A 13,403-nucleotide genomic window follows, 5' to 3' on the forward strand; every position below is an offset into this window, starting at 1 on the left:
GGATCTACTCTGGTTGCAGAGCCTTGGTCTTGTGTGCCATCTCCTGTCTATGTGTTAATGTTGATAGCTCAGGCAAGAGGCGACACTCTCAAAATGACTGGTCACTACATAAAACGTGTCTTTCTCTCATTTGCCTCCCACCTGCTCTCCGAGCCCCTCTCGGACAGGTAAGATATGCCCTTTCTTATGGATGACCTGAATCCCCAGATGCCCCCCTCTCTGCTTGCATATGTGCATGTTGGGGGGTGCTGTGGGGAAGACCACCAGCTGGGCTCCCATCATCTTTCTTTCACCACCATTACTTCCTCATCCACTAAGCCTCTAGACCTGAGGCCAGTGGGACAGAGTGTGGGAGTGTGTGTCTCCAGGGCTTCAGCAGGAAAGGGCCCTCTGGACTGGGCAGGGCGTGGGGGGGCATGGAACAACTCCCGACCAGAGGTCCCCTTGTTTCAGAAGTGCTATTTCTCCTGGTCTGGCATTGCGAATCCCCTGTAGACCACTCCCACCAAGAGAGATTTTCCAGTGACTTTTGTAAGCGATAGGAAAAAATGTGAGCAGTTGACACTGTCTGCCCATGGTACAGTTTTTAAGAACTCATGTACAAAGTTTAATTGCACTCACTTGTTAAATACCTGCTGTTGTACAACGCCCTAAGCTAGGCAGTGCCGAAGATTAAAAGCACTTGACACACTAAAGCCCTTAGGAACTGAAGATTTCGTTAGAGACAGATGTATTTATCAGAAAGATGTAGACAGCTGTAAAGAGAATGTACAAAAGGCTGTCTATAAACTACTTAAGAAGCCAGGATGTTTTGCAGACTGCATCATCAAGAACAGAACAAGTAGTTCAGGAGATTCATAATGGTGCATGACCCAATATCAACAGTGTGTTTTAAAAATAGCATTAGGGGCTTATAACGTACAAGTCACCATGACAGTACAATTTATAAAAAATAAATGTGTCTGCTTGGAAAATTCCCTTTTAAAGAATCCTATAAGGAAACCCGACAATCAGCTGGTCCAGGAGCTGGGAGGATTTGCATTTCCAACGTCTCTCTCTGGAGCATTTCATAGGGTGTCATAAGGGGGAGAGTGAAGTGATTTAATTTGCAAAACATCTTTGCCAGTTTAGAAGATTACATGATTAAAGAAAATAAGAAGGACGCAGGCTATAATAAGCAGATTGTGACTAAGTGAATGGTGTGATAAGATGCACTCTTGGGAGAAAAAAATAATGATGTGCTTGCTGTGAATGGGCAGGGAACTCCTGCTAGCATGCTGAGACTACACCTGGATCCCAGGGATCCACACAGGAATGCTACACTCAGAGTTCCCTGGCACCTCCACCACCCTGCTTTCTTCTGCATTTGGAATGGAGCAGTTGCACAGGTGGCATTCAGTAACTCCATCCACAGAGAGAGACAGCTGCACTCCTCCTCCCATGGCTTTGTGCCTGCTGCCCAATGCCTTTTCAGTAGTTGTTCTAGAGGCACTGGGTGCTCTCCATGACCCAGGACTCAGCAGTACAAGCCGGGAGAACCACTGTATGCCAAAATTCAACAACAGAAAAGCATGAATCCTGATTCAGTTACTCTTAGGAAAGGCTTGAGGAAGACTGGCACTTAGCAGAAGCATTGATAAGAAAAGGAGCCTGGTGACCAGATGAGGTCTCCCCTAACCCCAGATGCACCAATATGTGAGACAGTTGTGTGGACGGAAACATCAGACCCCATGCCAAAAGCTCAGGGTAGGTCTGGCTGCCTTGATTGCAGAGCTGAATGCTAGGGAGGGGAAGGGTGCCTGCTGTAAGTGTCTAGAACTTAAGAGCCTGGACGTCCAGCCACTTCTACAGCAAACCTTGGAGTTGTCCTGTAAGTCTCCACATCCTCCACCCACAAAATGAGTTTTGGTGATTTGAGTTATTTAGTGTACCAGACCCAAACCAACGATTGAAGATGCAAAAATGCAAGAGGCATGGTCCCTGCCTTGTGCATGCTTACCATCCAGTAGGTCTATACCCAGTCTTTTGAGCTAATTATTCCAGGCAAAGAGACATCCCTGAGAAAAGGGCCCTCTGCAGGGTCCTTTTGGTAGCCATTACATGATCCACGGCGAAGTAGGGGAGGGAGCCTTGAACTTTGGGTTGGAAGGCCTAGAATCTAGTTGCTACTCTACCAGTAATTAGCTATTTGGCCTCAAATATCACAATTCATATCCCAAGCCCTACATTCCTCACATGTAAGTAGTCACACTACAATGCCCCCAATCTGCCAGATTGTGGTGAAGACTAAGTGGGCTGGCAGTTGTCCCCAGCCCCAAGGACCTGTCTACTTGTTATTTGCAGCAGAGCTGCCCACCCCCAACCCCCCGCTCCATCCCAAGTCCCACACAGGAGTTGAGGAGCTGCTGAGCCATTTTGCATGGATACAGTAGCACTTAGCAGAAACATTCAGCACCAAGCCTCATACTTGCCATGTCTCCACCAGCTACCATCCCAGGGCCGCAGAGCTCAGCATACACTCATGTTTCTGGAATAGCATCCTATTACATTACTCCCTCTTCATTTTCCCTTGCCTTCAAAGAGCCTAGTGACCCATGAATCAAGGAGGCAGCTTAAAGAAACAGGTTCATGTTTTATGACTATGGTACATCTCAAATGGACGCCGGTGGGGCAGAATTAGAACTTCTTGTCCCATCAAGAAAAGTCTGCTTTCCAGTGCAACAGTACGTATGTTGGCTCTTAATTACAAGAGTACTGCAAAAAGCTTGTGGAAAATGGAAGTGAAAAATCAGCTTGCTTCGGTGCTAGAAATGCTTGACATTCACAGAAGGTTTGTTGGGATGTACATTTTCCACGACCTTTTTGAAGACCCCTCGTGATTCCAAAGCCTCATGAAGTTACCTGTCTTGAGTGTGGTGGAAGGAAAAAGGAGCCGGGAGATACGGGCACTGGCCCATGGTCCTCTGCTCTGCTCATCTGTGTCTCTTGCCCTTCTCTATTCTAGTGGACTACAGCATGTTTGAGAACTTGAACACAGCCCTCACTCCAAAGCTCCAGACAAGCCGTTCCTTCCCACACTTGTCCAGGCCTGCAGCCCCCAGCCCCACGGGTCCTGGCTCTGCCACCCCCAGCTCTGCAGAGCCTGGTGCCCCGGGACTCTGGGTGGGCAGCAGCCAGCACCTCAAGAACCTGGGTAAAGCCATGGGGGCCAAAGTCAATGACTTCCTGCGGAGAAAGGAGCCCTCAGGCCTCAGCACCATGGGCGTGACAGAGATCAACAAGACAGCAGAGGCCCAGCTGACTGGTGGAGCTGACGCAGCATCCGGGACCTGGATGGAGGATGATAGGTGAGCCTTTCCAGCCTGCCCGCACTCACTCTGGTTTTAGGGGGGCTCTTGAAGGAGCATATGAAGAAACTGCTGTCTCCAGAGGAGAACAGCCCCAAGGAAGGGGAAGTGAAATTGTTAAGAAAGGGTTGGGTCACCTTTGCTGGAGCCAGTGTCAACCTCCATTACTAAAGGCTTGCTTCCCGTGTGCCCAGTGTGCCTAGCCCTAAGCTGCACACTGTATCTGCTTCATTTTCCCTAATCCTCACAAGAACCCCAGCACTTACCTTGCATCTCCCATAAACTCCAGTCCAGAGAGAGAGAGATAAAGGAGCTCACAGAGTGAGGACTTAACAAGGCTGGGTCTGAACCCAAACATTATGCAGAAGTTCCAACCAATGATGCCTGAGAACGGCTGCTCAGACTGAGCCCCCGAGGTAGAAGCAAGAGAGCCCTGCCATGGCAGCCCTCCCCCTTCTTCCAGATTGCCCGAACGGTGCATCGCAGATGGTTTGAACACCTGCGCCTTGTGCTGGGTAACTTCCTCTGTGCATAGCCTCTGAATAGGCTCCTCTGTGGCACAGGTCGTCAGTGGCTTTTAGGCTGTGTCTTGGAGGTTACGCATTGTGCTGATCTGAGTGAGTCTAGAATGGGCCAGAAGCTGTTTGTGTGGAAGTTACTAAGACCCAACTGCTAATTCAAAAGCAAGAGCCCAGGGTATCAAATGGTCACTCATTGGGAGGTAAGCTAAGAGAGTTAAGAATGTAGCATGAACTGGTATCACCCTGTTTTTGCAGTCCAAGTGGTCATTGTCCTCAACTCTACAGGTCAGTCCTGCAGGAAGCCTTCCCTCGGCTGGATCCTCCACCTCCCATAACCAGAAAGCGAACTCCGCGGGCCCTGAAGACCACCCAAGACATGCTGATTTCTTCACAGCCCGTCCTCAGCAGTCTAGAATATGGGACAGAGCTGCCACCTGGGCAGCCCCAAGACTCCCTTCCCATTGAGCAGCCTGCCTCATCAGACACATCTCAACCAGAGGTGGCCAGCGTGGAGATGGGAGAGGGAAGTGAGACTCTGCCCAACGGAGAGGCGTCCCCGTCGGTGCCCGACCTCATCCACAAGGACAGCCAGGAGGAACCCAAGCTAAAGATGACCGAGCACAGAAGGGCTTCCTCGCCCAGCCTCATGGAGAGGAACGGCCTTGGACTCAGCCTGAGCCCCATCAGCCTGGCTGAGTCCTGGGAAAGTGGCAGTCCTCCTCAGGCACGGACATCCAGCCTGGACAATGAAGGCCCTCACCCCGACTTGCTGACCTTTGAGTAGAGCCTCTCGTCTGCCCTGCCAAACACCCCTCATTCTTTCCTCTGCTGTTTCCTCCGTGGGGGAACGTGGGCCCTTGTCCCGGTTCTGCCATGCCTATATCTTCCTTGTGCGTTCACAACACGGAGCAGGCGCAGGGCCACCAGACCTACACAATGTTCCTTGGAAGAATTCTCTTTTCCTGTCTCTTCCTGTTGCTCAGTCCCCTGTTCTTCTCCATCTGTACCCTGTCCTCTTTGGTGACCCAGAAGCTCCCTTACCTGAGAGGGAGCAAGGTTGTGGGGAGCCATGATGGATTTGGCTTGCTGATGGGCCCTGGCCTGGAAAGCCACATACCCTGACCTCAGCCCAGCTAGGGCTCCTTTTGGAGGGTGGGAGTCCCAAGGCAACAGGGCCCCCCGATAACTGCCTTGCCTTTGCCCCTGGAGTTGGAGACTAGAGGGGCATCAGCAGAGGAGGTGCTGGCCAGGTCTAAGACCTTGTGTGCTCACCTGAGGTAGGAACCCTGTTGTCCAGATACTCCAGATGGACCCCGTAGAATCCGATGGAGTGCCGTGCCTATCCAGGGAGCATGGAGTAACTGCTTGACTCCCTTACCAAGCAGGTGCACATGGCTCAGCAGAAGCAGCAAAATACATGCATATTCTGTTTTGAGGGACTGACGCAGTAAACCTGTAGGCGGTCCTGAGGAGGGCACATGGAGTGGAAGTGGAGAAGGCAGTGAAGGTGGGGCCAAGAACAACAGGCACTAGGGATCAGAGGGAACGGCTCCCTAGGGCTCAGCCCATGGCCCAGATGAGGCAGCTCCCAGTGCTGGCCTGGGAGGCACAGAAGCCAGACTAAGGGATTGGAGGGAGGTCAGTGGAGGGGAGCGGAGTTGGGGGTGCTCTACACCTGGGATCAAATTGGTCCTGTGCCCTTCTGCCCTGGGCCTTCCCATCAGGCCTGCTTTGCCCTTATAATTTGCTCCTCCCTTTAGGGTCTTTGGGTGGAACTGACCATGTTTGTTCCATCTTCCCTGGCTCCTGGCTTAACTCACATCTGTGTTCTTCTCCCATCAGGAGTCTTCTCCTGCTGTCTTCCAGTGGCCAGGAGGCCCTGCCTGGAGGTGGCTGCAGGCCTAGAGCCAGGGACAGCACGGAAAGGGAACCCTGCCTTCCCCAAGGATGTGCTGTCTGACCCTGATGGCAGAGAGGCCATCTCAGAGCTCTCATTTTGGGGTTCTGTGGGTTTGTTCCAGAATACTCTGGGATACCCCAGACACAGCTTCAAATGGCAGCTCTGGGAGCAAGTCCAGCCTCGCCAATGCTCTGCATACCAGGACATCTGAGTGTTTCTCTGCCAGGGAACTTGGCAACTGGACCTCCCAGGACCAGGGTAGCTGTAGCCAGCTGCAATATGGTAATTACACGTGCACGTGGTACAGGCCCAGGTTTGCCCAAGTGCCCTTCACACCCAAATCACAGTCATCAGATCTAGGGTGGTCCCAGAGGACTTCAGCCTCCTGTCACATTTCCATAGCCAAGGAACACTGCTCCAATCTCTAGCTGCTCATGATTACCATGAGCTACGTCCCCACCCCTGTGCAGGCTGCTGCTGCTGCCTGAGAAAACCCCCAGATGTGAAATGTGGTCTCAGATGTTGCACATGCTACCTGGGCCATGGGGGTGACCACTACTCAGAGCCCAGCAGGAACCATCCCAAGGGGCTCAGCACAGACCAGCTCATCCATCCATCCATCCATCCATCCATCGCCCTCCTGGCTGGCAAGCCCCACCTTCCTGTGGCTGCAACATGGTAGCCATGTCCCCACAGATCCCTTATGGGGTACACACCCATGGGGGTGGCTAATCCCTAGGAGAGCAAGGTCTTAAGAAGGTACCCAGAATCTTGCACAGCAAGTTGGGGCCCTGTGTCTCATTTCCCCAGGTCCACAGTAGCCCGCCTACTCAGCCCCTGAACCCTGCAGCGTGAGCTTGCAGCAGCTCCCAGGAAGATGGGGCTCCTGCGCAGGCATGTCAGGTGTGACAGTGAGGGGCAGAGGAAGCTGCAGGGGTCTAACCTACCAGCTTGAAGAGGAGGAGGTAGTCGGCCCCGATTTGAAGGAGGAGGAAGATTATAGCTCTATTCTGAGTATTTTCTAGATAATTAATATTTATATTTTTAGTACTTTTCTGGTAGATGAAAATTACACAATAAAATGGTTTGATTTGGTTTGCTGGCTCTGTCTGCTGACCACAGGAGCAGTGTTTGAGTGAGTTGGGGGAGAGGGGAAAGAGACAAGGCTCCGAGCCAAGCCCCAGGGGGCTGTTTTCCAGGAGAGCCATCGTGTGTTCTGGCTGCCACCATAAGTAGCCCCTGCTGGTCACAGTTATAGGGGTTCAACATGGTGTGCACAGGAGGAGGCGCCAGCGGCCACTAGGTCGCCATCTACGCCTGAGTCTCAAGCTGGAATCCTGACACTTCTCCCACCAGGAAAGGAATGGGGTGGGATTCACCTGTGTGTGTGTGTGAGACGGGGGAGAGAGAGAGAGAGCATCCATCCACTGGGTTACTTCCCAAGGAGCTGAGCCAGTTGGAAGCCCAGGAACCAGGAGCTTCTTCTGGGTCTCCCATGCAGATGCAGAGTTCCAAAGGCTTGGGCCATCTTCTGCTCTTTCAGGCCTTTAGCAGGGAGCTGAATGGGAAGTAGAGCAGCCAGGACTCAAACCAATGCCCATGTGGGATGCAGATAGAGGCTTAGCCTACAATGCCACTGCACCAGCCACTGGTATAAACATTTTGAGGAGTTGTATCAGGAAGAAGGAATGTACTGATGTCACTGCAGCTGCTGTCCTCTGAATGCTGGTCTCTGGATGCTGGCCTCGAAGCCAGGGACAGTGGCTTCTGCTCAGAACATCTGCCCAGTTCTTGGCCCACCTCTGGTTCTGTGGGGTGCCGGGGTAGCGCTGCTGCAGAAGGGATGCAGAGCTGACCAGGCAGGAAGACATGCTTGTTTCTGGCCTCCTGGGTGGTAGGCTGAGGGGATGTGTTGCTGAGTGTAAAGTAGTATAACTGACATTGTGGCATAGAAGGTTAAGCCTCCAGCTGCAGTGTCAGCATCTTGTGTCAGAGTCCCTCTGATGTTCTTGGGGAAGTACTTGGGCTCCTGCCACCCAGATGGAGCTTCTGGCTTCTGTCTGACCCAGTCCTGGGCCTTGTGGCCGTTGGAAGGAGTGAACCAGAGGCTGGAAGGTGTCCCTCCCTTCTCCCTCCTATCCTTCCAAAAACAAAAACCAGAGCAATAGAAACAAGCGTGGCCTGCACGCTTGCAAGAACTGCTGGAGAACACAGGTCATGGGGGTCATCAGGACCTCATTCCCGCAGTGTGCAGGAGCTGTGAGGAACCCACAAACCTGGAGAACTCGCTCATGGGCAGCTGGCTTCGCTCTCGGGCACTGAGGCCCTTGTCAGTGAATCCTATGTGAGTTCTCTAGCTCCGCTGTGCCCTCCCCGCCTCCCCCCGCCAGCTCCCCACTGTCCACACTGTAGCATGCAGCAGGCCAGCCCACAGGGGCAGAGACCCAGCAATTGCTTGGACAGTTTCTTCATGTGTTTGGTCCCTCCCTCAGGGCCCAGTGCTACATCTGCTGCTGGGTTTGGGGTGTACCCTCCGGACCCTGCCCCCAGCTCAGCCCCACCCACACCCCCAGCGAGTGGGAAGAGGCTACTGAGCCCACCCGGCAACTCCCAGTCTGCCCCCTCAGTGCAGATGACACCTGCTGCCTTCACCCCCTCCAGGGTGCCCTCCTCCTCCTTCCTTGGCCCTGGCACCCTTCTGGCCAACACGAAGGTCCCCCAGACTGACTTGCTACTAATGAGAAAATTCCTTGGCTCTCTGTCTCCAGGGAGCGTCCCTCCAGAGACATACAACTCCCTTTGTGCCCGGCTTATCTGTAGCTGCTGCCAGGGTCAACAGTGCTGCCTGAGGGGGCCTGGGGACTCTTCCCCTGCAGGCACTCGCCGGCTGGGACACTGGCTGCACGCAGAGAACATGCCAATCCTTTAGGCTCCCCCTCTGGCCACCTCCTCCCTGGGGCCAGGGAGGCCTGCCTGAGATCTGTCTGTTCATAGAGCAGGAAACACTCCCAGCGGTTTGTTGTTGTTGTTGTTGTTATTGCTTCGAAAAGGACTACAAAGCATTTTTGAAACAGCCAAAACCAACAAGCAGCTTCACAACACAGGGCAACTTTGTTCAGCTGCTGTTTGGCTGCCTTCCTCCTGCAGGCAGCCTTCCAGGTTTGCCACCTAGCTATCGTCCTGGCTTCTGAAGGAGCTATTACTCCCACTGGCCTGAGGTCAGGGACGCTTCAGGCTCCCGGCCACTGGGTGGACCAACTGTTCGCTCACCAGAATGCTCTGTTGGTTTGCAGGATGGCCATTTGGGTTATTCCAGGCCACTGTGGGCCAGGGCAGGGAGGAGCTCTGTGTGCTGTCCTTGTGGGCAGGAATGCTCATTAGTCTGTTCTCCCTCCCGCCTTGCTTTAGCTTTCTGCCATGGTCTCTTGGGATATGGGGGGAGGTTGGCTCAGTGGTCTGGCTCAATTGGACGCCCTGCCCCTGAGCATCAGGAAGTCTCTCCAGGACACGCTAGACACCTGCTCTCTGCCCCTGGCCGAGGTGGTACACACCTGGGAACTGGCTCTCCTGAGAGGATACATCGGCTTCCTGTGTAGTGAAGCTGAGCACAGGTAAGGCAGGGGCCAGGGTCGGGGCCTGCTCTTGCCTCTCTCTCATTCCTTTGTGACTCTGTGGCTGGTACACACATGGTCCAAGGTGGGGATTCTGACTGGGAAGCAGCAGCCAGATATCCCACAAGTACTGGGCACTATAGGGCATCCTCAGCCCAGCAGCCTCCACCTAGCTGGCCAGCTCTACCCATCGCACCTACAGCCCTTGCTCCTGGACCCGCACAGGGACATCTCAGAATCGCCCCCAAGCCTTCACTGAAGGAGGCCCACCCACCTGGGCCGCTGTTCCCCCTTCCCTTCTTCCTTCCACCTTGGCCAGGCTGTGTGGGTTCAGCTTGCATCTCAGCTCAGGTGCCCCTCCCTGTCCCCGTCCTCCGCTCCCCTGCTTTCCTGGAGCAGCCTAGGAGTCCTCCCTCACCTCCCTTGCCATGTGGTGTGGCCAGTGGTGGGCTCTGACTGTCCATCTCTGGCCCCTTGGCTTCCAGCATGGTGCCTGGCGTGGTTCAAGGATTCAACCAGAAGTGCTTTGAATTGAGCCCAATTCCAGGAACTCCCGGGGTCCACAAGGGGGCAGCACTATGTCTTGACTTTCAGCTCCCATCCTCAGAACCTCTGCCCAGGACCGACTCCAGCACTGACCACTAGCCTCATAGGGAAGGCTGCGTGGAAAATGATGAGCAGGCCCGTGTGCGGCTCTACTGTCCCCAGTTGGAGCCTCTTTTAATGCTGCCTTCCCCGGGCACATGCTTGTCTGCTGGGCCCCATGCATAGAGAGACGTGCGCACTTTTGGAGCATTGAGTCCCAGCTCTCACTATTGTCACTTGCATGTCCTGCTTCCCTAGCAACTGGTGCTCCGTTAAATCGCTACGGCTCCTGCACACGCCAGGCTCCAGGAATTGTGCTCATCAATTCACATGATCATCTCATTTTCATCTCCACTTCCCCCCACCAAAAAGCTTGCAAAGGAGAACTTGCAATGCCCAGCCGTTAGCTACAGAAGATAGCTTACCGTGTGTAAAGAGTCACACATATCCGCTCACGAATCCTCTTCTGGTGAGGCAGGCCTTTTGGTCCCATTTTAGAGACTGGGTAAGCTGGGGGCTCTGAGCAAACCACCTGCATCTTTACAGCTGATGCACAGTAGATCCAGCCAGGAAACCTACCTGCCCACCCATGTCTCCGCTGTGTCTCCATTGCACCCTGCTGGTCAAGAATTCCAGGAGACATGGCCTGAAAACATCTTTTTGAACCAGACCTTCTCCAAGCACAAGTGCGATGTCATTCAGCACCAACCAGTCATGTGGGGTGAGATTTAGAGATCAACTCCTTCATCTGATACAGACAGTAAAAAATGGCAAAGCCTAACGTTGCTTAAAGGTTAACCTGGTCAGCATCGTCTTGTCCAACACCTACGCCCACCCTCGCTGTCTGTGCAAGATTCCCCTTTCCTAGATGAGGCCGACCCATAGGCACTGGAGCAATAGTGGCAGAGCGGACGGCAGCGCCTGCTCACAGCCTCCATGCGGACAGTTCAGTGTGAAGCTGCTCCTTTGGGCCGTGCTCTCAGCCCCGCGGGACAGGTGCCGGAAGTTGAGCTTTTGCAACTGAAACTGCAAACCCGGGAAGTGTCCTGCCATCGAAACTGCGTGGAGAATCTTTGCCTAGGGAGCATCAGTATTTACAGCTGCAGTGGCTAACAGCGGGGCTTCAAAACGGTAAGCTAAGGGTGCTGGGTTTCTTGATGACAGCCTGCCGTCTTGTGGCCGATATGGGGTATTGCAGCTGTCCCAAGAATTTTTTACAACTAAAACAAATGTATGAGATACATTATCGCCATATTAAAAAGGTTTCCGATTTCCTAAAATCACTCACAGTATGCTCTTAAAGAGAAATAAAATATATAACACACATTAGGCTCAAGTATTTGGCTCCTTACCACCCAGTGGGATTCTGGGACTGAGTTCCTAGCTCCTGGCTCCTGGTTCCTGGCTCCTGCCTCCTGGCTGAGCCCTGCAGTGGCAGGCATTTGGGACAGTGGACGAGCTAACGGACAATCTCTCCTCCCTCCTCTTTCCCTTTTCCATGGCTCCCATCTCTCCTACTTCTTCCAGCTCCATTTCCTCTACCTAGTCATCTTTCTTAGGAAAACTTTAGGGGCCAGTGACGTAGTGTAGTGGCATCCCGTATGGGAGCCAGCTCAGGTCCTGGATACTCCATTTCCGATCCAATTCCCTGGGAGGACAGCTGAGGATGGCCTGGGGTCCTTGGGCTCCTGCACCCATGTGGGAGACCTGTGTAAAGCTCTTGGCTTGGGTGGTCTCAGTTCCAGCTGTAGTGGCGACTTGGAAGTAAACCAACAGATGAAGGATCTCATTTTTGTCTATCTGTAACTTTGCTTTTCAAATAAAAATTTTAAAGTAAATCTTTAAAATGAGCTTTTAAGAAAGTACACTTTAAACATAGTCCCTTAGAAAATTTCAAATACAAAACTGCTTTTGGGAAAAAATATTTCAGCAAGAAAAACAATATAGTCTTCAAAAAGTCATGGAAAATACCATACACACATTTCAAAATGGTTGTTGTACCTTCCACAAGCTGTTTACTACATCAGAAAATTCAGTAAAGGGCCCCATGCGGTAACCTAGTGGCTAAATGGTCCCCTTTTGTATTCACAAGGATTCCATATGGGTGCTGGTTCATCTCCTGGCTGTTCCACTTCCCACCCAGCTCCCTGCCTGTGGCCTGGGAAAGCAGTTGAGGACGGTCTATCCTTAGGACCCTGCACCCACGTGGGAGACCTGGTAGAAGCTCCTGGTTCCTGGCTTCAGATCAGATCAGCTCCAGCCACTGTGGCCACCTGGGGAGTGAACCAGCAGATGAAAGATCTTTCTGTCTGTCTCTCCTTCTCTCTGTAAGTATGCCTTTCTGATAAAAATAAATAGATCTTTTTTAAATAGAAAGACAATTGGATGGCAATAGACACACATATCTGTTGTACAGAAATACAAATTCATTAAATTATAACTAATTATCAATTTTTTTTCATGAAAGCTTCAGATTGGCAGGAATAAGTTTGATCTACTCAGTAAAAAGCACAAAAAGAGGAGCAAAAATAAAATGTGCAATAAATGGAAAGAATGGAGGGCCCAGCGTGATAGCATAGCTGCTAAAGTCCTTGTCTTGAATGTGCTGGGATCCCATATGGGTTCTAATTCCGGTGACCCTGCTTCCCATCCAGTGCCCTGCCTGTGGCCTGGGAAAGCAGTCGAGGACGGCCCAAGGCCTTGGGACCCTGCACCCGCGTGGGAGACCTGGAAGAAGCTCCTGGCTCCTGGCTTTGGATTGGCTCAGCTCCAGCCATTGCGGCTGTTTGGGGAGTGAACCATTGGAAGGAAGATCTTCCTCTCTGTCTCTTCTCTCTGTATATCTGCTTTTCCAATAAAAATGAATAAAATCTTTTAAAAAATAGAAAGAATGGAATAGCATAGCAGAAAAATTAAAAGACAAATTACAGTAAGTGTAAATGTATTGGACGCACCAAACAAAAGGAGAGAATATTAAATTGGAAAAAAATAGATCTGGAAATATTTTGTCCATAAAAGGCGATGTTTTTTCCCTTTTTTTTTTTTTTTTTTTTGATGCTGTTTATATAGTTGATTAGGGCGCAAAGGGTCAAGGGTTACAGGAAAGTGGACAGGACCATTGTTTTCACATTCTCTTTTTTCCTTCCTGTATCTGGGGGGAAAGGAGCAATAAAAGGAGAAGCCCCACCCAGCCTCCCACCCATCCCAGGTCCCCGATGGGGGGCATGCTCCGAGGGCTCTGCTCACGTGGTTTTGGTAGTTCAACAGTTCTGAATTGCTGCCAGTCTTGCCACTCCACGCATGATGAAATCTCTCCAGAATCCCCTGGCTAACATAGTCCACCTTAGAGTCTCTGCCTAGATTTTCATTGCCAACACATGGCTGGGGTAGTTGATCAATTTGTTCTGTCCTCTGTTCTGGTACTAGGTGTCCTCTGCAA

General features: G+C 52.0%; 1 protein-coding gene across 8 annotated transcripts in view; it reads left to right on the forward strand.

Annotated features, from left to right (window-relative positions):
* C2H1orf226 (chromosome 2 C1orf226 homolog) overlaps positions 1 to 4,709 on the forward strand; it is a 237,927-nt gene extending 233,218 nt beyond the window's left edge. For all 8 annotated transcript variants that reach the window (XM_058660547.1, XM_058660549.1, XM_058660551.1 and 5 more), the window contains 2 exons: positions 3,005 to 3,347; positions 4,154 to 4,709. In XM_058660547.1, coding sequence (XP_058516530.1) covers positions 3,005 to 3,347; positions 4,154 to 4,652 — 842 coding nt within the window. In that variant the 3' untranslated portion in view covers positions 4,653 to 4,709. The remainder of the gene's footprint in view (positions 1 to 3,004; positions 3,348 to 4,153) is intronic.
* The last annotated feature ends 8,694 nt before the right edge of the window (positions 4,710 to 13,403 follow it).

Source organism: Ochotona princeps, chromosome 2 (assembly GCF_030435755.1).
Source record: "Ochotona princeps isolate mOchPri1 chromosome 2, mOchPri1.hap1, whole genome shotgun sequence".
Lineage (NCBI taxonomy): Eukaryota > Metazoa > Chordata > Mammalia > Lagomorpha > Ochotonidae > Ochotona > Ochotona princeps.